A 25292-nucleotide genomic window follows, 5' to 3' on the forward strand; every position below is an offset into this window, starting at 1 on the left:
AAAAAAGGAATCCAGGATCAGTTGTGGAGGACATAATGGGGATTTTACACAGGTTTGGTTCCTTTTCAGGATATAAACTAAATGTTGGGAAGAGTGAATATTTTGTTGTTAGCCCTCTGAGGAGAGGTGCTCGGTAGGGGATTGCCATTCCGTCAGGCTATTTGGGGGTTCAGGTGGCCTGGGATTGAACGCAACTTCGCAAACCGAATTTTGCAAGCTTGGTGAGCAGGGTTAGAGCAGAATTGCAGAGGTGGGACAGCATTCCACTGTCACTGGCGGGTTGAGTTCAATCTATTGAACGTTTTGCCGTGATTTGTGTTCTTATTTCAATGCCTGTTTTTTCGGGAGATGGACTGGCTCATAACCGGCTTCATATGGGCGGGCAGAACACCTATGATTCAGAGAGGGGTCCTACTGAAGGAAATTGTCGGCAGCTGGGGGGATTGGCGCTGCCAAATTTGTTGTATTATTGCTGAGTGGCCAACTGGGTGGAGAAGGTGTTGAGGTGATTTGGAGACCAGGAGATTAGTTGGGTACAGATGGATTTGGGGTCATGTAGGGGGACTGGTCTGGAGGCCCTGGTGATGGCATTTCCATTTTTGCCAGCTAAATATTCTGTGAATCCAGTAGTAGTCTCCATGTTGAAAATATGGTAGCAGACTTAATATAAGCCTACTTGTGACAATAATAAAGATTATTATTATTATCAAGAGCTAGGACCCATTTTGGAGGAGGTGTGGAGTGAGTTCCTTTGTAGGGTCAATGCTACGTCATCATGCATGAGGTTGAGCTTGATACAACTAAAGGTGGTGCTTAGGGTACACCTCGCCAGAGCCAGGATGAACCCGTTTATTTTGTTGAGGGGGTCGAGGAGATCGAGGAAAAGTGTAAGTGGTGCTTGAGAGGGCCTGTTTGCCATGCGCGCATGTTCTGGTCCTGTCCCAAGCTGGTGGGCTTTTGGTGTTTTTTAAAATTTTTGCACTATATCAGCAATCCTAAATATTGACTCTGAGACCTCTCTTTTAGTTTCTGTATTTGGGGTGTCAGTCAACCAGAGTTGGGGTGGGCGGGGCAGATGCATTGGCATTTCCATTGCTATTGGCCTGGCGAAAGATATTGCTTAGCTGGAGGCAGGTTAAAAGGTTAAAAACAACTAGTGCCGAAGCATGGCTGGGTAATTTGATGGAATTATGTATCTCGAGAAGGTAAAGTTCATGGTGAGGAGGTTGATCGATCGGTCTGTTGTCGATGGAGGCCGTTTATTTTTCACTTTAAAGATCTGTTCACTGTTAGTTGTTAGTGGCCGGGTTGGGGGGGCGGGGAGGGGGGGGGGGGGGCGCGGGGGGATTGTTCTGGGTAGTACTTTTGTTATTGGGTTCTTGTCACTGTTGTTGCTTGTATATTTTTGATGTGTTGGTATTGTTGTGTTTGTAAACTTTTGATATAAAGTGTTAACATTTCAATAAAAATATATTTTTTATATTTGATGTGTGTATATCTTATCAATAAATTGAATTCATTTTTGAATTTGTTTTGTCAGTTACAGGAATGAGTCCTTACTTCCAACCTTTCTATCAGCCCAATGAATGTGGTAAGGCCCTTTGTGTGAGACCAGATGTGATGGAACTGGATGAATTGTATGAGTTCCCTGAATATTCCAGGGATCCTACAATGTATTTGGCGTTGAGAAATCTAATTTTGGCTCTTTGGAATATTAACTGCAAAGTAAGCTTTCTGTGTATGTTTTTCCGTTGTCCTTTCCTTAACCACATTTTTCTGCCTTATATCCCCCATCTCCTGAAAGTGACCACTAATAGTTGCACAGATTGTTATCCTTAATGAACCCAGAGAAGTTCTGGTAGAGTTTTTGATTCTAAAGATTTTGCAGCTATCCAAGACTTGTATTTTCAGCAGGGAGGATTCCGACGAGTTTACAGCAATCAGAAATTACACTTGTGTCCATAGGACTTTTCTTTTGCTTCCCTCCATTCCTAGCCTGGGAGTTTGGAAGATATTTTTTCTCTGGTCAATACGAACTCCGTATTCCCTGGAGTTGAATGCAAGACTGTTTGGCAATGTTTACAGACCATAAGTAGGACATATCAAATAAAATCTTCTGATTTGCTTTAATGTAGTATTTTAATAGAACATGTCCTGAAATAATCTCGATGGAATGCAACATGCTCGCCAGGGTGGCACAGTAGTTAACATTGTTGCTTCACAGCGACAGGGACCCAGGTTCGATTCCTAGCTTGGGTCACTGTCTGTGCGGAGTCTGCACATTCTCCCTGTGTCTGCGTGTGTTTCCTCTGGGTGCTCCAGTTTCCTCCCACAAGTTCCGAAAGATGTGCTTGTTAGGTGAATTGGCCAGTGTACCCCAACAGGCACTGTAATGTAGTGACTACAGGCTTTTCACAGTAACTTCATTGCAGTGTTAATGTAAGCCTACTTGTGACACTAATAAAGATTATTATAATTTCCTAATTGGGTAGAATTGAAATGAAAGAACGTAGGAATTACAAGTCGAACCAAATCAATGAAAAACTGCTGAAAAGAACTTTATTACCTGGGTTGTGTATTTTCAACCTGAACACTGAAATTCTTTGTTTCATGTTTGGTGAATATTATTCTTATTCTCTTGATGAATATTTAACATTTACTCAGCTAATTGGTGGTGGCATGTGTACAACTTGTATCCCATAATATAGGATAAAGCTCAAGGCCCAGAAGAGGGAAATTATGTTACAAAGGCAGCAGGTTTCAGGCCCTTTTATGTTCCAGCTTGGTACACACTGAATTAAATGAGGTCTGTGCTGTTGTGTTCACAGAGGATGGGGCATTTATGTTGCCGAATGTTTTTGAATGCACCAAGTACCTTAATGTATTAATTTCAATTGGACATCAATATAGTCAAAACATTTCATAGAATCATAGAACTTACAGTGCAGAAGGAGAAATTTGGCCCATTGCGTCTGCACCGGCCCTTGAAAAGGGCACCCTAATTAAACCCACACCTCCCCCCTATCCCAGTAACCCCACCTAACCTCTTTTTGGACCTTAATAAGGGCAATTTAACATGGCCAATTCACCTAACCTGCACACCTTTGGACTGTTGGAGGAAACCCACGCAGACACTGGGAGAGCGTGCAGACTCCGCACAGTGACCCAAGCCGAGAATCAAACTTGGGACCCTGGAGCTGTGAAGCAATTGTGCTAACCACTGTGCTACCGTGCCGCCCCACATACTTTGGCACATACTACTATGGAAGACATGACGAAAGAGGCTTGAGCTAAGAAAGCACATTGAACTTGGCTTGTTATGCAAAAGAAATTCTGCTTTCATGGTTCTTGTTTTTCATGCTGTAATTCTGAATTATCCCCCATGACTTCCTCTTCACTCTTCCCATTGCACTTTCTTTCTGTTTACCTCACCTCAATTTGCAATCTTTTTGGTTGATCTGAAAGTCTCAAATATAGCTGTGACATATGTTATGGGCTAGGGTTTAGAGAACCCCAAAGTGTGTCATGGAGTTCACCTGACCCACAACTTTTAATAGATTGTGGTATGGGGAGCACACGGCCCATTCTACAGGTGTGTTACAGCAGAAATGGAAAAGTACTTTTTAAAGCAAAACAATGTTTATTCTATGAACTCAAGTTAACCTTTTTAAAACATACAGTGAACAGCTTGGCAACCATCAATTCAAATACAACCCCCAAAGAATACAACACCTAAGTAATCCTTGAGCTTCCCTTTTAACATCCATGAGACTTAAAACAAAACCTTTTAACAGAAGCACCTCAGGTTTAACTTGACTACTGAAAACCGTTATCCAGGTTGAAATCAGCAAATGGATATTCATAAGCTTGCAGAGATTCACACACATCCTGCTGTGATTGCAGTTTCTCCAACAATAATATGAAACCAAACCCACCCTGCAGCAAAAAGCCTAAAGCGAAAGTAAAAAGCTGACAGACAGCCCAGCTCCACCCTCTCTCTGACATCACTGCAGCAATAAACACCCATTTCTTAAAGGTACTCTCACATGACACATAGTTCCACCAAATATGTATATAGAACCACCAAATATGTATATGGAAATGTTTACAATTGAATAAACTAGTTTGTTTATTAGACCTAATTAATGTTTTCACGTAACTATTTTTGTCTTGTTACTGATCCCCTAGTAGCTGTATTTTTTTTTTATAAATGTTTTATTGAAATTTTTTTCACAAACAACAATTTTTCCCCTCTTACAAAGCAAACGCAACAATAACAATACAGAAATTTTAAACAATACACAAGTAACAAAACCCCTTTATCTTTGACCTAAACTAAAAAACCCTCCCCCTGGGTTGCTGCTGCTGGTCATCTGTCTTCCCTCTAACGTTCCCCTTGGTAGTCGAGAAATGGCTGCCACCGCCTGGTGAACCCTTGAGCCGATCCTCTCAGGGCAAACTTTATCTGCTCCAGTTTAATGAACCCCGCCATATCATTTACCCAGGCCTCCAGTCCGGGGGGTTTCGCCTCTTTCCACATGAGTAGGATCCTGCGCCGGGCTACTAGGGACGCAAAGGCCACAACATCGGCCTCTTTCGCCTCCTGCACTCCCGGCTCTTCCGCAACTCCAAATAGAGCTAACCCCCAGCCTGATTTGACCCGGGCCTTCACCACCCGCGAAATCACTCCCGTCACTCCCTTCCAATACCCTTCCAGTGGTGGGCATGCCCAAAACATATGTGCGTGGTTTGCCGGGCTCCCGCCACACCTCCCACATTTGTCCTCCACTCCAAAGAACCTGCTCAATCTTGCTCCCGTTATGTGTGCTCTATGTAGCACCTTAAATTGAATCAGGCTAAGCCTGGCGCATGAGGAAGAGGAATTTACCCTGCTTAGGGCATCAGCCCACATACCCTCCTCTATCTCCTCCCCTAGTTCTTCTTCCCACTTTCCATTTAGTTCGCCCACCGACTCCTCCCCCTCTTCCCTCATCTCTCGGTAAATCTCTGACACCTTGCCCTCTCCGACCCACACCCCTGAAAGCACCCTGTCCTGTATCCCCTGTGTCGGGAGCAACGGAAATTCCCTCACCTGTTGTCTAGTAAATGCCCTCACCTGCATATATCTCAAGAAATTTCCCCGGGGCAACTTATACTTTTCCTCCAATGCTCCCAAGCTCGCAAAAGTCCCATCTATAAATAAATCTCCCACCCTCCTAATTCCCAACTGGAACCAGCTCTGAAATCCTCCATCCATTCTTCCTGGGGCGAACCTATGGTTGTTCCTGATTGGGGACCCCACCAGGGCTCCCCGCACCCCTCTCTGTCGCCTCCACTGTCCCCAGATATTCAATGTTGCCGCCACCACCGGGTTCGTGGTAAACTTTTTAGGTGAGATCGGTAGCGGCGCCGTCACCAGCGCCTCTAAACTCGTCCCTTTACAGGACTTTCTCTCCAGTCTTTCCCACGCCGCTCCCTCACCCTCCATCATCCATTTACGTATCATTGCCACATTGGCGGCCCAATAGTAATCGCCCAAGTTCGGTAGTGCCAATCCTCCTCTGTCCCTACTACGCTGAAGGAACCCCCTCCTTACTCTCGGAACTTTCCCTGCCCACACGAAGCTCGTGATGCTCCTGTCTATTTTATTAAAAAAGGTCTTAGTGATTAGTATAGGGAGACATTGAAATACAAATAAGAACCTCGGGAGGACCATCATCTTAATTGCTTGCACCCTGCCCGCCAGCGATAGAGGCTGCATGTCCCACCTCTTGAAGTCCTCCTCCATTTGTTCTACCAACCGTGTCAGATTAAGTCTGTGCAAGGTTCCCCAGCTCCTAGCGATCTGAATCCCCAGGTATCGGAAGTTTCTTTCCACTTTCCTTAGAGGCAAGCCTTCTATCTCTCTACTCTGGTCCCCTGGATGTATCACAAATAATTCACTCTTCCCCATGTTTAGCCTATACCCCGAGAAATCCCCGAACCCCCTCAAAATTCGCATAACCTCTATCATTCCCCCCGCTGGGTCCGACACGTATAACAATAGGTCATCCGCATATAACGAGACTCGGTGTTCTTCTCCCCCTCTAATCACCCCTCTCCATTTCCTGGAGTCTCTCAACGCCATGGCCAGAGGTTCAATTGCCAACGCGAACAACAATGGAGACAGCGGGCATCCCTGTCTTGTTCCCCTATATAGTCGGAAATACTCCGATCTATGTCGACCTGTAACTACGCTTGCCGTTGGAGCCCCATAAAGAAGTCTAACCCAGCTAATAAACCCGTTCCCAAACCCAAACCTCCTTAACACTTCCCATAAATACTCCCACTCCACCCTATCAAATGCCTTCTCTGCGTCCATTGCCGCCACTATCTCTGCCTCCCCCTCCACTGGGGGCATCATTATCACCCCTAATAGTCGTCGCACGTTAACATTCAGTTGTCTCCCTTTTACGAACCCTGTCTGGTCTTCGTGCACCACCCCCGGGACACAGTCCTCTATCCTCGATGCCAGTACCTTTGCCAACAATTTGGCGTCCACGTTTAACAATGAAATAGGTCTATAGGACCCGCACTGCAACGGATCTTTATCCCTCTTCAAAATTAACGATATCGTCGCCTCCGACATCGTCGGGGGTAGAGTCCCCCCTTTCCTGGCCTCATTGAACGTCCTCACCATCAACGGGGCCAACAAGTCCACATATTTTCTGTAATACTCCACCGGGAACCCGTCTGGTCCTGGGGCCTTCCCTGCTTGCATGCTTCCCAGTCCCTTAATAACCTCGTCCACCCCAATCGGTGCCCCCAGGCCTACCACCCCCCGCTCCTCCACTTTCGGGAACCTCAATTGGTCCAGGAACTGCCGCATCCCCTCCTCTCCCTCTGGGGGTTGAGACCTATACAGTTCCTCATAGAAGGTCTTGAACACCTCATTTATCTTTCCTGCCCTTCGCACCGTGTCTCCCCTTTCATCTCTAATTCCTCCTATCTCCCTCGCTGCTGCCCTCTTTCGCAATTGATGAGCCAACAGGCGACTCGCCTTTTCCCCATATTCATACCTCCTCCCCTGTGCCTTCCTCCACAGTACCTCCGCCTTTCTGGTGGTCAGAAGGTCAAATTCCGTCTGGAGTCGTCTCCTCTCCCTGTACAATTCCTCCTCCGGGGTCTCTGCAAATTCCCTATCCACCCTTAAAATCTCCCCCAGTAATCTTTCCCTTTCCTTGGCCTCTGTTTTCCTTTTGTGGGCCCCAATGGAGATCAGCTCTCCTCTGACCACCGCTTTTAGTGCTTCCCATACCACTCCCACAGGGACCTCGCCGTCGTCATTGACCTCCAGATATCTCTCAATACACCCCCGCACTCTTGCACACACTCCCTCATCCGCCATCAGTCCCACATCTAATCGCCAGAGTGTTCTCTGCTCCCTTTCCTCTCCTAATTCCAGGTCCACCCAATGTGGGGCATGATCCGAAACCGCTATGGCTGAGTACTCAGCTTCTTCCACCCTAGAGATCAACGACCTTCCCAAAACAAAAAAATCTATCCGGGAGTACACTTTATGGACATGGGAGAAGAAGGAAAACTCCCTAGCCCTAGGTCTAAGAAATCGCCATGGATCCACTCCCTAGTAGCTGTATTAACATCACCATGCAAATGCTCTAGCTGTCCAGCTAATAGCCATCTGCAACATATTAGCATTGATTAAGGGAATTTAGTGAATAATGTGATAAAAATCCATACCTGGTCAGTTTGAAGGATAACCTAAAGAACCAGTTATTTGGCAAGAAGCAGTTACTGTTCTTTAATTTACTTGTTATTGATTTGAGACCAATGAGTATGTAGTTGTATGATTGATTTTCACTCCTTTTGAAGGAAAATTCTACATTAGCTTGTTAGCAAGATTTGCCCACCTATGGGCTCACTCATCATCATCCACATCTCAAATCTCATCCCATATGTCTTCTAGTACCCCAGGACAAATGCCATCTATTTGGGTGATTGATTTATTTTGATCCTTTTTTTTTTTAGTCTTTTAAAAATGCACATCTCATCAGTTGTTAGTTGCAAAAAATTACTATGATCATGTTTGATAAAGTCATTCATTTCTGTTTCAGTGAATACATGGAAGAATTAATTCACCATCTAAATTAACTGTATTGTGTTCATCCTTATTTTGGCTGTTAGTATCCTTTCGGCGTTCTCCCTTCTGTGAATATTCTGTGAATGGTCTATTCATTGTTGCACGCGAAGAAGGTCTTGCAGTTGTTTAGTTTCTACAGATGTAATTCCAAATTACTGATTGCCTCTCTCTCATTTGTTAGATTATGCCTCTGCACATGCTAATTCTTTAACTAGAACTATCTAGTCTAATTGCAATTTCCTGCCCTCTCCTGTATCCTTTTTATGACTACTTTTCAAATATTTTCCAATTCCCCTTTGAATAATGTCGGCACTTCTGACATTCAATATTTTGAGAACCTCGGTTGGAGGGGTGGGGGCTGGTGGAGGAATCCTGCTTATCTCCTTCATTCTTGCACAATACTTGGGTTTACCCTGAATTGGCATGTTTATGTGCATTCTTTTATCCCAGTGAATATTTTCCTCCTTCTCCATTCTGTTTCTAGGCTTTGTAAAGACATTTTGAGTTCTCCTTTGATTTCTTATTGATGCATGAGGGAGTGTTTACTTTGTGATTACTGATCCTTACAATGGATCCACTTTAAGCTTTTGACATTTCTCTTTGAATTGGTCTTTTGAACATTGAAGAGTATTGGACTTTAGTTGTGTTGAATCTGAGATTGTGTTGTCTCCATCGCTCAGGTTCCACAGTTTGTATATTATCTGTGCCACTTATAACTGAAAAATTATGATGTAAGCTGCCTTTTGTAATTGATTTAGCCAATGTGTTTTGAAGCAGTCATGTATTACGTTTACTAATTTACACTGCTAACCACTTGTACGTCACTAGTGTGAAAATCAACAGATCGTGAATAACACAAATTAATTGAGGTCTTTAAATGCAGTGATAAATATTTAATTGTGAAGTTAAGATATTGAGGGATATGGAAAAAGGGCTGGAATTTGGAGTTTAAAATGATAGAGCTGTCACTAAAATACAAGGTGTGCTCAACTGATGACGTGATTTGCTCCTCTTGCTGTGTATATAATAGCCAAAATACTAAAATTTGCCTTCCTTATCTTTATCTGCAGGAGGTTCTCACCCCACAAACGTGTGCAAACCACATAGTGGTTCGAGGGCTTGTCCGTATTCGTTGTGTGTTGGAAGTGGAGAAGATATTGTTTTTTGTGACGAGAAAAGGCTTGGTCAATACTGGGGTCTTGGCTGTTAACCCAGATCATCCCCTCTTGCCTAGTTATTACCACAAGGTCAGATAGTACATGTTATTTGTTTTAGTTTTCATGTTCATTTTAAAATGTAATTTTACAAATTTAAAACCTAGTTGTGGAAAGGGTTACTTTTTTGGTTGATTCAGATAGAGGACCAGCCATGATTGTATTGAATGACGGAGCAGGCTTGAAGGGCCGAAACATACATAGAAAATAGAAGCAGGAGGAGGCCATTTGGCCCTGCTCCTCCATTCATTATGCAAGTGGCTGATATCAAGATCAGTACCCTGATCCGGCAGCCCCCCCCCCCCCAATATCCCTTGATCCCTTTAGCCCCAAGAGTTATATCTAAATCTTTCTTGAAATTACACAACATTCTGGCCTCAACTACTTTCTGTGGTAGTGAATTCCACAGATTCACCACTCTCTGGGTGAAGAAGTTTCTACTCCCCTCAGTCCTAAACGGTTTACCCCTTATTCTCAAACTATGATCCCTAGTTTGGGACACTCCCACCATCGGGAACATTCTTTCTGAATCCCCCCTGACTAATCCTGTTAGAATTTTAGAAGTTTCTGTGAGATTCCCTGTCACTCTTCTAAACTCCAATGAATATAATCTTAACCATAGTCTCTCCTCATATGCCAGTCCCACCATCGCAGGAATTAGCCTGGTAAACCTTCGCTACACTCCCTCCATAGCAAGAATTTCTTTCTTCAGATAAGGACATGAAAACTGCACCCACCACTCCAGGTGTGGCCTCACCAATGCTCTATACAATTGTAGTAAAACATCCCTAATCATATACTCAAATTCTCTCACTATAAAGGTCAACATACCATTTGCTGCCTTTACTGCCTGCTGTACCTGCGCGCTTACTTTCAAGGACACCAAGCTCTCGTTGAGCGTCCACCTCTCTCAATTTACACCCATTCAAGTAATAATCTGCCTTCCTATTTGTGCTACCGAAACGGAAAACCTTACATTTATCCACATTATACTGCACACACCCACTCACTCAGCCTGTCCAAATCCCTCTGAAGCGTCTCTGCATTCTCCCCACACTTCACCCTCCCACCAATTTTGTATCATCTGCATATTTGGAGATAAAACATTTAGTTCCCTCGTCCAAATCATTAATATATATGTGAACAGTTCATAGAATTTACAGTGCGGAAGGAGGCCATTCGGCCCATTGTGTCTGCACCGGCCCTTACACCCTACTGAAGCCCACGTATCTACCCTGTCCCAGTAACCGCCGCTTAACATTTTTTGGACACTAAGGGCAATTTAGCATGGCCAATCCACCTAATCCGCACATCTTTGACCTGTGGGAGGAAGCCGGAGCACCCGGAGGAAACCCTCGCAGACACGGGGAGACCGTGCAGACTCCGCACAGACAGTGACCCAGCCAGGAATCGAACCTGGGACCCTAGAGCTGTGAAGCAACTGTGCTAACCACTATGCTAGTGTGCTGCCCTGTTGGGGTCCTAGCACAGATCCCTGCAGTACCCTACTAGTCACTGCCTGCCAGTCGGAAAAAGACATTTATTCCAACTTTTGCTTCCTGTCTGTTAACGAGCTTTCTATCCATCTCCAGACACTACCCGCAATCCCATGTGCTTTAACGTTACATAGTAATCTGCTATGTAAGACCTTGTCGAAAGCTTTCTGAAAGTCTAAACAAACCACATCCACCGGTTCTCCCCAGTCAACTCTATTAGTTACATCTTCAAAGAATTCTTACAGATTTGTCAAACGTGATTTCCCTTTCATAAAGCCATGTTGGCTTTATCTTGATTATACCACTGCTTTCCAAATGCTGTGCTATGAAATCCTTAGTATTGGACTGTAGCAACTTCCCTGCTACCGATGTTAGGCTCACTGTTTTCTCTTTAGCTCTCTTTTTGCATAGTGGGGTTATATTAGCTATCCTTCAATCTGTAGGAACCTTTCCATTGTCCAATGAATTTTGCAAAATGACCACCAATGGATGTACTATTTCTGGGGACTTCCTTAAGTATTCTGAGAAGATTATCAGGCCTACTCCTACTTTCAAAGTTTTGTCTAATCTCGAAGCTTCAAAAATCAATTAAAAGATAAATTTACCATTAAATATCCATCTGTAGATGGTATACTTCCAAGTATATGGGGTCGGTTTAGGTCAGTTTGCTGGGCAGCTGGTTCGTGATGCAGAGTGAGGCCAACAGCATGGGTTCAATTCCCATACCAGCTGAGGTTATTCATGAATGCCCGTCTCCTCAACTTTGCCCCTCACCTGAGGTGTGGTGAGCTTCAGGTTAAACCACCACCTCGAGGGGGAAAGCAGCCAATGGTCATCTGGAACTATGGTAACTTTACTTCACTTTAAAGTGACACTGTGCATTCACATACATGAGCAGTAATCCTGATTAAACTTTAATACTTTCTTGTTCAAAGGGCAATCTATTCTAAAATATAAGGAATCAGGATACTAGTAAAACATGTTTAGTCAGTTCGCGATTCTTGCAGATTTGAGGCATCAACATATAATGTCCTTCTCAATTCATGAACTAAAATTAGCTGCCTTGCTAGTCTGTTAAGTGTGTTTATCCCCCCAAATTATCTAAATATGTAACTGAAAACGATGACGGCAATACTTTTGTTACTTTAAAACTTTAAAAATTGGATGGCACAGTGGTTAGCACTGCTGCATCACAGTACCAGGGACCCGGGTTCAGAGTATGGAGTTTGCACTTTCCCCCCATGTCTGCATGGGTTTCCTCTGGGTGCTCGGGTTTCCTCCCTCAATCCAAAGATGTGCAGGTTTGGCCATGCTAAGTTGCCCCTTGGTGTCCATAGGTTAGGTGGGGTTATATGGTTGTGGGGATTGCCTGTGTGGGATGCTCTTTCGGAGGGTCAGTGCAGACTCGATGGGCTGAATGGCTTTCTGCACTGTGGGGTTTATATTATTCTATGAAAAATGGTCTGTTACACACTCCTCAGTTAATTTAATACTGAAAGTATAATCCAATTTTCCTGATAATTTCCATCTGTTAAATGTTGGTGTGAAGTATTTTTAAATTGATGACTATCAGCTGAAGTGCATTATGTTTTTCTTTTCTACAGAAAAATGTTATTGTTATTGGCGCTGGTGCAGCAGGCTTAGCAGCTGCACGACAGCTGCAAAACTTTGGAATTAAGGTAAGTCAGTTATTCAAAAAACTTACAATTGAATATTGGTTACAAAATCTCCATTTTATTTTACTAGCTAACATCAAGTTTAGGAACCATGCTTACTTTGTCGATAGACCTGATGTAATTATTTTAAAGAAAATATACATATAGGAATTTGATTGGTGCCTTAATGTTTTGGCTTCAGTAAGCTTGTACAAAGTCATTTAATGGGACTGAGCTTGCTAACGTTGTGTCCCTAAACACTGGACATTACCAGGAAAAACCATAGTGAAGTCTCTCCAAAATCAATTAACTATTCTGTTTTGGGGTTGGTTTGAAAATATATCTTTATATTTTGCTGCAACTATATTCCTGTTTTCTTTGCTCCTTTCATCAAGATACATGTTGGGGGAAGGTTGGATGTTGAGAAGAGTGCTTTTAGTAGCTTAAAAAGTACAGTAAAAGTCCAACTTCGGATTGTCTCTTAAATTTTGCTGTATTTTACTTAACTGTCAGAAAATAATTGCGTACTTGTGGTGGTGATCTGTTGAATCAAGACAGTGAATGGAGCATGTTCTGGCTGCTGTTCCCAGACATCTTGTCTGTCATTAAATATTAGTGTCATTAGTTGGTTGGGATGTAAAGGACTGAGAAATGTAGCCTAAAACTGAGAGACTTTCTGAAATTAATTTAAGAAACTCCACACAGATGCAGTAGAAGCTCTATTCCGCAAATGACAGTTGCTGCCAGATCAGTTGATTTTAAATCTAAGATTGATAGACCAGAGATCAGATCAAGATCAGCTATGATGTCATTGAATGGAAGAGAAGGGTGGGGGATCTAAATGGTATACTCCAGTTTCCATGTTCTTATGTGCCATTTACCTGTCAGTGGTGAGCAGTTTTCTTTAGGTGAGTGGTTCTTGCAGAGATCAAGCAACTGTTTTCTCCAGCCATTTAGGAAAAATAATACATTTTAGATGTTAATTAAGTGTGCTCAAGGAAAGGAAACATCTTGTGTTCGAAGTTTTTCCTTCTGTGTTGCCAACTGATATTCTATAATGTGGCGTCTGGGATTATATGCAAAAAGGATTATTGGCTGGCGATCATGAGCAGAATTCCTGGTTGATTTTCTCTTTAAATAAGTAGGGGCTACTGACCTGTCTGACATCAGTAGGAGGGAAAATACTGGTTTCTATTATTAAAGCTGTGATACTCGATGAATTTTAAAGAAATTTAATTTGTCATTTAAATATGTTTTTTACATAATGTGATTCTTCCTTTTTACGGTTATTTTATTAATGGGTGCTTGCGAATTTAAAAAATAATTTAGAGTACCTAATTCATTTTTTCCCCAGTTTTGGGGCAATTTAGCACGGCCAATCCACCTACCCTGCACATCTTTGTGTTTAGGGGGTTAGACCCACGCAGACATGAGAAGAATGTGCAAACTCCACACAGACAATTGATCCAGGGCCGGGATCAGACCCGGGTCCTTGACGCAGTGAGGCAACAGTGCTAACCACTGCACCACCCATGCTTGCTTATCTTAAGCATTGTTTGGCAACTAGATGTTTTGCTTTAAATATTCTTTTCCTTCAACTGGCCATTTAATTTTCAGTTGACTGACTTGCTTGATCTGCAGTCTTTTTAGCTTTGCTCTCATAAATTGCTTGGTCACTAAAAATAGACTGACATTATGGGTTAAAATAGATCCTGAGTGTGTTTTCAGAAACTTGTAACGACCATGGGTATTAGTACATCTGTAGGTAACCAATTTGAAGAGAAATACATTTTCTGACCATGCCGTATTTTTTAAATTAGGTGATGGTGCTGGAAGCCAGAGACCGGATTGGTGGGCGTGTTTGGGATGACCATTCTCTTGGCGTGACTGTGGGAAAAGGAGCACAGATTGTTAATGGTTGCATTAACAACCCTATAGCGCTAATGTGTGAGCAAGTGGGTTTCTATATAGCAGCAATATTAAGACTACGTTATTTATTAACTTGTTTTAATATTTATTTCATAAGTTGCATTGGTTTTATGTGGCTTTGTGAAGATTGGTTGTAATTGTACGTTTTTAACCTTGTTTCTTTTTATTGGTATCCTATTATTCAGCATTTGTTTGCAATTCTTGCTTCAGGTATTGTGTGTATCCTTAAATATTGTTTTGTTTATATTCAGCATATTTAGTTTGTTCTAACCACCACCTCCCTACTCCAAAAAAAAGGTAAATTGGTGCTGGTGCATGAAATTTTACCGAAGAATCTTTGTAGTAAAAGAGGGGAAGTTCAGTTTTTATTCTTGAAACTTGGGGTAGTGTCCGAGACCCAACCATCTTCAGTGCTTCATCAATGATCTTCCCTCATCACAAGATCAGAAGCTGAATGTTTGCTGATGATTGCGTCATCTGGGGAGGCGTTAGCGTAATGGTATTGTCGCTGGACTATTAAACCAGAGACCCAGAGTAATACTGTGGGGATCCAGGTTCAAATCTCACCACTGCAGATGGTGAAATTTGAATTCAATAAAAATCTGGAATGAAAAGTCTAATGATGACCATGAAACCAATGTTGATTGCCATAAAAACCCACCTGGTTCACTTTAGAGTAGGAAATCTGCCATCCTTACCCGGTCTGGCCTACATATGACTCCAGACCCACAGCAATGTGGTTGACTCTTAACTGCCCCCTCAAGGGCAATTAGAGATGGGCAATAGAATCTGGCACAGCCTGCGACGCCTACGTCCCATGACTGAATATTTAAAAAAACATGGTCAGTACCATCTGCAACTCCTCATCCTGTAACAGTCTACATCTAAGATCTGGACAATATTCGAGTTTGGCCTAATAGTGGTACACAAGTGGCAAGCAATGACCATCTCCTCTCGACATTCAATGACATAACCATCACTGTACTTCTCCACTGCCAACATCCTGAGGTTACCAGTGACTTGAAACCAAACTGGACTTGCACATAAATACTGTGGCTATAAGTGCAGGTCAGTGACCGGGAATCCTGAGTTGATTAACCCCCCTCCTAATTTCCCAAGGCCTATTCACAATGTACAAGGCACAGGTCAGGATTATTATTGAATACTTTCCATTTGGATGAGTGACTCCAAGCAGCACTCCAGAAGTTCAACACCATCAAGAACAAATCTGTCCAATTAATCGGCGCCCTATCCATCACCTTAAACATTCACTTCCTACACCACCGATGCACACCGAAGTACATACAGCAGTGTGTACTATATAAAAGATGCACTGCAACTCACCCAAGTTCTTTTGGCAAACCTACAAGGACAGCAGTTGCATGCAACACTACCAACTGAAAGTTTCCTTCCAAGCCTCACACCATTGTGACTTGGAACTATATTGCTGTTCCTGCACTTTAGCTGGAGGAAATTCTAGAACTCCCGTTCTAACAATACTGTGGGAGTACCTCAAATGGATGGACTGCAGTTGTTTAAGAAGGCTATCACCTTCTTGAGGCCATTTAGGGATGGACAGCAAATGATGGTCTTGCCAGTGACACCCACATCCCATAAAAGAATATTTTTTAAAAATCTCTTTACTCCATTTCACATAATTACTGAAATTTCCAGCAAGTTGTTTATGTTGAAAAAGTTTTTAAGGCAAAGATTGATCTCTGAGCTGTGAAAATATTTTCCTATGCAGTATTACAATCCTGGACCAGACCCCAATAGTGGCTAGGATACTGGACAGAAACTCCAATGAATAATTTGAATTTTGTAAGACTGCGGAAAAAATACCTTGCTTCAGGAGTGATTTCACGCAAAATAGGGATATGGCATATTAAAACAAATTTATTACTAACACAGTATTAAAATATCTTTAACATTACACAAGAAAATAACTTAAAATTACCCCTTAAACAATGCTAACTTACAGTGACAATAATCCTCAACTGCTATCTTTATTTCCATCTCTGATCCCAATCCATTTTTAAATACAGTTAGCGCTCCGGAATATTTGTTGTGCAGAGTTGTCCTGAATATGCCATTTTGAGAAAGAGAAATCTTTTTGAGATTGCTTTAAAGAAAGAGACCTGACACCCTGTCAGAATAATGCAGAATCTCTGACTGGATTTCTTCAGAAACTGCTGCTCAGTTTGCTTTCCACCCACAGACTAGAACTGAATCTCAACACCTGACTGCTTCAACCCCTGGTTCCTCTTATTAACTACGTCATCTTATTAGATTGAACACAGTGTCTCTAACCAATCCACAGGGAAACTCTCTTAATATGAACACAAATCCATTAGTCCACACTTTTACAATGCTTTTACCTCTAGCTCCCAAAAAGCCTAGCAGCAGAGACATAGAGGAATGTGCCCAGATGTTGCTTTACTGTTCCTCTTCCATGTTGACCATTGTTTGTATGTCACTGAGCTCTTTGCTTTCTCTTCCTCTTCCTTCTTGCCACCTCCTCCTATTGATTGAGTAGGAAACTGCTAACATGAGCAGACACTTTGCAATCATGAGGGGCAGCACTTTACAATGACAGCAGCCTGCTTTATTGCATCATCATGTAACATGGAACCGTTGTCTCTGTCCTAAAGGTAGTAATGGTAGACATTTACATACATGCAGAAGTCTTAAGTTTATTTGTTGCTATACACATTTTTTTGTTTAAGCTTTGTTGAATTCTTCTGAAATTATTTTCTACTGCAGATTGGAAGTAAAATGCACAAATTGAGGGATAGGTGTGATCTCATAGAAGAAGGTGGAAGGGTGGCTGATCCCACCATTGACAAATGCATTGACTTCCATTTCAATGCCATGCTGGATGTTGTTGCGGAATGGAGGAAGGACAAGAAACAATTCCAAGACGTTCCTCTTGGAGGTGGGTTGTCTTCAATGTGACTTTCAGGAATACATTTTCAAGTTCAGAGTTAGTGGAATTAGTCCTTGTAAGATCCAACACAAGAGGGAAATAAAAGTCATGACACCATGCTGGGGATTTCATATTTGTTTAGAAACCTCAAAAGTCTTAGTATTGCAACCCAAGTTTCTATATGTACTTAGCAAATTTGGAATTTTCACATATCTTTTTTTTGTAAAAAGTGCCCAAGACATTTTTATTGCATATTTGTTATGTTATTACCCATCACAAATTTTACAGGGAGCAGGCCCAACTCTGGGTGAATAATGTGGATTCAATAGTGTTGATGAATTTTAACAGGGCTTAATTTTGATCGTTGCTGCTGCACATGTACAAACCATTTTTGTTCTTTTCAGATGAAATTGGGAATTGTATACATTTTCCTCTTCCATCATGCCCCATCCCTTTCCACATTGCACTTTATTGTATTATTTAAAAAAAATGTTTTTATTGAGTTTTTTGTGGTGTACAAATCAAGGATAAGCGTGGACAAACAGTTCGGAGGAGACAGAGACTAAAGAAAAATATTTACACATCGGTCGGTTTCTATTATTTACATACTTACATCGTGGTGGTTCTTGCATTATTTACAGTGGTGGTTACGATTTCCTATTTTTTGTTCCCCAGTAGGTATTTGTGTGGTTCTGGCTGTTTTCCCTGCGCGCCCCCCCCCCCCCCCCCCCCCCCCAACCTCCCACCTCCCCTTGGTCATTTATCATCTTCTTCCCTCATTGGTACTTGTACCACCCTGCTCCTGTTATGTTGGAGGAGAATCAGTGGACGTGATTTATTTAGATTTCCAGAAGGGCTTTGATAAGGTGCCGCGCCGGAGACTGATAACACCATGGGCTCTAACTTATTTAAGGGTAAAATCCTGGCATGGATAGAGGTTTGGCTGAAGACAGAGTGGGGATAAAGGGGTCTTTTTCAGGATGGCAGCCGGTGACTAGTGGTGTGCCTCAGGGGTCGGTGCTGGGACCACAACTTTTCACCATATACATTAATGATCTGGAAGAAGGAACTAAAGGCACTGTTGCTCAGTTTGCAGATGATACAAAGATCTGTAGAGGGACAGGTAGTATTGCAGCAAGGGGCTGCAGAAGGATTTGGACAGGCTCGGAGAGTGGGCAATTAAGTGGCAGATGGAATACAATGTGGGAAAAGTGTGAGGTTATGCACTTTGGAAGGATGAATGAAGATACAGAATATTTTCTAAATGGGGAAATGCTTAGGAAATCAGAAGCACAAAGGGACTTGGGAATCCTTGTTCACGATTCTCTTAAGGTTAATGTGCAGGTTCAGTCGGCATTTAGGAAGGCAAATGCAATGTTAGCATTCATGTTGTGAGGGGCTAGAATACAAGTCCAGGGATGTACTTCTGAGGCTGTATAAGGCTCTGGTCAGATCCCATTTGGAGTATTGTGAGCAGTTTTGGGCCCCGCACCTAAGGAAGGATGTGCTGGCCTTGGAAAGGGTCCAGAGAAGGTTCACAAGAATGATCCCTGGAATGAAGAGCTTGTCGTATGAGGAGCGGCTGAGGACTCTGGGTCTGTACTCGTTGGAGTTTAGAAGGATGGGGGGGATCTTATTGAAACTTACAGGATACTGCGAGGCCTGGATAGAGTGAATGTGGAGAGGATGTTTCCACTTGTTGGAAAAACTAAAACTAGAGGACACAATCTCAGACGAAAGGGACCTTAAGACGAGGAGGAATTTCTTCAGCCAGAGGTTGGTAAATCTGTGGAACTCTTTGCTGCAGAAGGCTATGTAGGCCAATTCACTGAGTGTCTTTAAGACAGAGATAGATAGGTTCTTGATTATTCAGGGTATCCGGGGTTATGGGGAGAAGGCAGGGGAATGGGGATGAAAAAAATATCAGCCATGATTGAATGGTGGAGCAGACTTGATGGGCCGAGTGGCCTAATTCTACTCCTATGTCTTATCGTCTTATACTACTTCTCATGGTAGTTTTGTTGAGCATGGTTGGGTTCCATGTCCACCGCTGTCCTTGCTGTGTAGTGGCTACCTTCTCCTGTTTTTTGACTTCTCAGATGTTGGCTACAAACAGGTCTTGGAACAACCGAGTGAATGGCTACGACCCTCGGATGGCAAATTTAATTTTCTCCATTTGGAGAAATTTCGATAGGTCAGAAGCCAGTCTGCAGATTTGGGTGGTGCTGCTGACCGCCGGCTGAGCAGGATTCTTCGGCAGGCAATTAGGGAGGCAAAGGCAAGGACGTTAGCCCTCCTCCTCGTAAAGAGATCTGGCTGTTCTGATACCCCAAAGACTGCCAGTCTTGGGCAAGGCTCCACCCTCATCCCCACCACATTGGACATTGCCTCAAAGAAGGCTGTCCAAACCCCAACAAGTCTGGGGCAAGACCAGAACATGTGGGCATGGTTAGTCGGGTCTCCTTGGCACCATTCACATTTGTCCTCCACCTCTGGGAAGAGACTGCTCATTCGGGTTCTGGTTAAGTGGGCTCTGTGTATCACTTTTAGCTGCATTAGGCTTAGCCTTGCGCATGTGGAGATGGAGCTGACTCTGTGCAGTGCTTCGCTCCAGAGTACCCACTCTATTTCAAACCCCAAATCCCACTTCCCCCTCATCTTGTCCAGTTGGGTGTTCGCTCCCCTTAGCCATCGCCCATATATGTCCTAACAGTTTCCTTTCCCTAGGATCTCCACATCCAGCAGGTCCTCTAGCAGTGATTGTCATGGTGGTCGTGGATACATCCTCGTTTCCCTTTGTAAGAGGTTTTTGATCTGCAGGTACCTTAGTTCGTTCCCCCATCAGCTGGATTTTTTATGTCAGTTCCTCAAGCGTTGTCAGTCTGTTGTCGGTGTAACAGTCCCTTACTGTTAGTGTCCCCCATCCTGTCTCTACTTTTTTAAGGTGGCGTCCATAGTTGCAGGCGTGAACCTGTGGTTGTTGCAGACGGGGGCCTTGTCGGACATTTTGGTTAACCCAAAATGCTGTCACAGTTGGTTCCAGGACCGGAGTATTGCTACCACCACTTGGCTCGTTGAATATATATTAGCTGGGGATGGGAGTGCCACTGTGGCTAGGGCCTGGGGGTAGGTCCCTCTGTAGGAGCCCTCCTCTATAAGCATCCACTCGGCTTCTGGCTCCTTTATCCACCTCTTTACCCTCTCCGCGGTTGCTGCCTAGTGGTAATATTGCAGGTTTGGGAGGGCGAGGCCCCCCATGGATCGTTCTCTGCAGTACTCTCTTTGGGATCCTTGCTGTCTTCCCTCCCCACATGAACGTCATAATCAGTTTGTCCAGTGAATTGAAAAAGGCCTTGGGGATGTAGATCGGGATGGATCTAAACAGGAAGAGGAACCTGGGCAATACGTTCATCTTGATCGTCTGCACCCTCCCCGCGAGGGAGAGTGGGAGTGTGTTCCATCTCTGCAGGTCCTTTTTTACTTCCTCCATCAGGCTGGTCAAGTTCCACTTGTGGATCCCTGTCCAGTCATGAGCAATTTGGATCCCCAGGTAGCGGAATTTGTGTTGAGCCTGTTTAAAAGGCAACCCCTCTAGCTCTGCCCCTCCCTCTTGTAGGTTCACCGGGAAGATCTCGCTCAGGTTAAGTTTGCAGCCCAAGAAGGCTCAACTCTTTCAAGGCCACCATGTTTCCTTCCATGCTGTTTCATGGGTACGGGATGGAGAGAAGGTTATCAGCATAGAGCGAGACTTTGTGCTCTCTGTCTCCTCTCCGGATCTCCTTTCCAGTTCTTTGCCGCCCTGAGCGTGATCACCAGTGGTTCAATCACGAGGGCAAACAGCAGCGGGGATAGCGGGCATCCCTGCCTTGTGCCTCTATGCAGCTGGAAGTATTTGGAGCTGGTGGTATTTGTCCGTACACTCACTGTGGGAGCTTTGTACAGGGGTTTCACCCAGGCAGTGAACCCTGCTCCAAGCCCGAACCGCTCCAGTACCTCTATGAGGTACTTCCATTCGATTCTGTCGAAAGCCTTTTCTGTGTTCAGGGAGACGATCACCTTGGGTGTTCTCTCCCCGGATGGGGCATAGTCACGTTCAGCAGGCGCCTGATGTTCGATGTTAGCTGTCTACCCTTGACAAAGCCCATCTGGTCTTCTGCTTCCACCTCTGGTACGCAGCCCTCCAGTGTTTTGGCTAGGATTGTGGCCAGTATTTTCGCTTTTGCGTTTAACAACGAGATGGGTCTGTAGGAACCGCATTCTGTTGGGTCTTTGTCTTTCTTAGATATCAGTGGGATTAAGCCTTGTGCTAGCGTAGGCAGCAGGGTGCCTCTCGTCAATGAATCTGTGAACCACTCCCGCAGGTGCTGTTGCAAATCTTTTGTAGATGTTTGCTGGGAAACTGTCCAGTCCCGGCGCCTTCCCCTCCTGCATGGAGTTGATATTCTCCATGATTTCTCCCAGTTCTGGCAGTGCTTCCGGGCCCCATCTCTTAGCCTCCCCCACGACTGGCAGTCTATTGAGGAACTGTTTTATTCTCAAGATCCCTGCTGGGGGCTCGGAGGTGTACAGCCCCCCAGTAGAAGATCTCACATGCCTCATCGACCTTAGTCGGCTCCGCTACTAAGTTGCCTTTGCTGTCCCTAATCTGGGCTATTTTTGTTGTGGCTGCCTGCTTTCTCGGCTGGTGAACCACTCCCGGGGCTAGTTGTGCATCCTCCCATCGCCCGATCCTTGAGCTTCTTGTCAGCCATTTCCCTCCCCTTCTCCTACACTTTGCTGCACTTGTTCCTATGTTCCTCTCTTTCCCCTCTCATCCCCAGACGAGGCAGGACAGTCCTGCGCAAAGTGGTCGATATGGTGGTGGTTCACAGTTGGCAGTACAGAATGTGGAAAGTAAACAAGCATTAAGAGTCTCTTCCTGTGGGCTCTTAATTGTTGTCCCTGCTGCCGCTTCTCTAGTCCTTTCTCCGAGACGAACTTGTCGTGTCCGCGGGGGCCATGAAAATATGCTCCCTGCCTTGGAGCGTGACCCAGAGTTTGGCTGGGTACAGCATCTCAAACTTTCGCTGTTTTTGTACAGCGTGACCTTTGCCCTATTAAATTTGCTCCGCCGCTTGGCCAGGTCGGCTCCAATGTCCTGATAAATCCGGTGGCCTTCCCAGTTAGTTCTTGGTTTATCTCGCCCAGCGCCGGATTCGTTCCTGGTCCTGGTATTAGTGCAACTTAGTGATATCGCCCTCGGCTGTTCCCCAGTTGTGGGTGAAGCGACCTGTGCGCTCTGTCGATTTCTGGTGGGTTGGGGTAGCAAACCTTCCCACCAGGTTGCCCAGCATTTGGGCCACATTGTCTGTGGGGTTCCTACCTTCGATCCCCTCCGGTAGGCCCACGATTTGTAAGTTTTGACGCCTCAACCGGTTCTCCTGGTCCTTGATTTTCCCTTTTAAATTCCCCTGCATCACAGCCTTGCCACCTCCTTCTCCAGGGCAATGATCTAGTCGCCCTGGTCTGTTGCAGCTTTTTCCAGCTCCTTGATCGGTTCCTCCTGGCTTCCAGTCGCCTTTCTGCCTTACCAGGGCCCCCTGCATGGGCGCCAGAGCTTCGGCAACCGCGCCCTTCACCGCAGCTTAAATGTACGTCTTTGTCTCTTTCCGATGCTCTCTCAATCCTCTTGTGAGAAATATCCTCCACCCATTCCCTGGCTTGGTTGGGGGGGGGGGATTCTCGTGTGGAAAGCCCGAGTTTTGCCGCCTCGTGTGTAAGCCAGCTCGCTCGCTTGCTTGTCCAGGCTTTTTCCGCTCCTGGTTTCCACATGTCCTCTGGAGTGGCTGCTATTTGGCATTTTTCTCTTCTCGTTGTGTTGTAGTAGTAGTGTGGGGATGTTTTTTTTGGTGTTAGCATGCTTTTTCATTCAAAAAGAGCCTATTTTTCAGCTTTGTGGGAGGAGAGCTACCTGATGTGTGACTTCTCCGCTCATCGCCGTCACCGGAAGTCCCCCACTTTGTTGCATAATAACATCTTTCTAAGGAGCTCAAGTATACGATGTTTTAAATAAGATGTTTAGATGTCAAAAGAAATAACAAGTTTTAAGTAAGACAGGTTTCTCAGTATGTTGTCTGTTTTCAGTTGCAAAAAGGAAAGAATGTACATTTTGGTTGAAAACTTGAAGGTTCAAGAGGTTACTGTACATCTTGCATTCTTGTTCATTGATCGACTGTCTCTCACTGGTCCTTTGGACATTCCTGTGGTTCATCAGTATGTTTCCATATTTGCCCTTCTACCTAATTAAGGAATGTTTATTTGTCTTGCATGCAGCTAATGCCTTTGTGAAGGACTAATAACCATTTTTATTCTAAATCACATGTAGCCTTTAAAATTCTAAAGAATTAATGGAGGTACATTTTAGTCATAGTCATGGAGTGATAGAGTTTTGCAGTACAAAAAGAGGCCCTTCAGCCCATTGTGCCTGCGCCAGTCATCAAGCACCTATCTATTCTAATCCCACTTTCGGTTATTTGAAAATCTCCAAGACTTGAATGAATTTGTAAGTTTTCAGATAATTTGCCTCAGGAATTAGTGTTTATGTATATGTTGGATCACACTTTTAGCTTTAATCAGCTAAAATTAGTTCCATTGGTTTACCAAATACTGATTACTGTGACACTGAGTTGCTAAACTCTGAGTCGAACTTGACTGAGGATAAGAGATGGTTGGCTGTGTTATCCCAACTTGATATTTTTTTAAAAACAAAAGCAGAATATTACAAATGCTGGAAATCTGATAAAAAACAGAAAATGTGGAAGAGCTCAGCAGATCAGGCAGCATCTGTGGAGAGCGAAATAGTTAACTCTTCAGATCGATAATCTTGCAACAAACCTGGGAAAAGTTTAAAAATTGAAGCAATTTTCAAATTGGTAACGGAGAGGGTAGAAAAAGGTCAATGTGAGAGTCTGTAATAGGATGGCAGATGAGGGACTAAATAGTGCAAGACCAAAGGCATAACTTAAAAAAGATGTTTCTTACGGAGGCATGAATGGCAGAATGATGAATAACTTCTGTAAACAAACAAAAACAAGAGTAAAACCAAAAGCTGAGGAGAAATGGAGCAAAATGGGGCAGAGATTATGGCCTGAAATTGTGGCACGCCATATTTAATTGGTCCTGAAGACTGTAAATTACCTATCAAAAGATTAGGTGCTATTTCTTGAGTCTACATTTACCCTGCAAGAAGCCAAGGACAGAGAGGTCAGCGTGCGAGCAAGGTGAAGACTTAAAAAGACAGGTGACCAGAAATTCTAAGTCACGTTTGTGGACTGAATAGATGTATTTTGCAAAGCAGTCGCCTAATCTGCATTTGGTTTCCCCAGTGTAGTGCAGACCACATTGTGAGTAGCAAAAATGGTATCTTCACTTGAAAGAAGTACTACATGTAAGTCTCTTTTATCCGGAAGGAATTTTTGGAATCTTGCACTTACAAGGAAAGGTATGGTAAGAACAGGAACAGTGTTGAGGATGACTGAAGAGTGTGTGTTGCAGTGGGAATGGTCTCTTCTAAATGCTCAATGGGGAGGGGAAGATGTGTTTGGTGGTGTTATGCTAGATCAGATAGAAATGGCAGAGGATGGGTGACCTGTTGCATACAGAGGCTGGTGAATAACAAAAATAAACATGATGGCAATTTTTTTTTCTGTATGCAGAAAAGATTGAGGAAATCTACCAAACTTTTATTCAAGAATCTGGAGTCCAGTTCAGTGAACTAGAAGCCAAAGTGCTACAGTTTCATCTTGGTAATCTTGAATATGCTTGTGGTAGCAATCTGCAGCAGGTAAGAAACTAATTATTAATGAACCTTCTGCATACTATAGGAAAATATGATCAATAATAGACAACGCTGATTTTAGTAAAAGCAGTAATTTTGCCAATCAACAATATTCT

At 43.7% G+C, this 25292-nt stretch overlaps 1 protein-coding gene across 1 annotated transcript in view; it reads left to right on the top strand.

The window, feature by feature from the left end:
* The window catches only part of kdm1b (lysine demethylase 1B), a 274704-nt gene that overhangs the window by 155959 nt on the left and 93453 nt on the right, over positions 1-25292 (top strand). Inside the window, exons 8-13 of the mRNA XM_072510250.1 lie at positions 1541-1725; positions 9211-9387; positions 12455-12529; positions 14326-14460; positions 17198-17369; positions 25055-25182. Of these exons, the coding sequence (XP_072366351.1) occupies positions 1541-1725; positions 9211-9387; positions 12455-12529; positions 14326-14460; positions 17198-17369; positions 25055-25182 (872 nt within the window). The remainder of the gene's footprint in view (positions 1-1540; positions 1726-9210; positions 9388-12454; positions 12530-14325; positions 14461-17197; positions 17370-25054; positions 25183-25292) is intronic.

The sequence above is a fragment of the Scyliorhinus torazame genome, chromosome 6, assembly GCF_047496885.1.
Source record: "Scyliorhinus torazame isolate Kashiwa2021f chromosome 6, sScyTor2.1, whole genome shotgun sequence".
NCBI classification, from domain to species: Eukaryota; Metazoa; Chordata; class Chondrichthyes; order Carcharhiniformes; family Scyliorhinidae; genus Scyliorhinus; species Scyliorhinus torazame.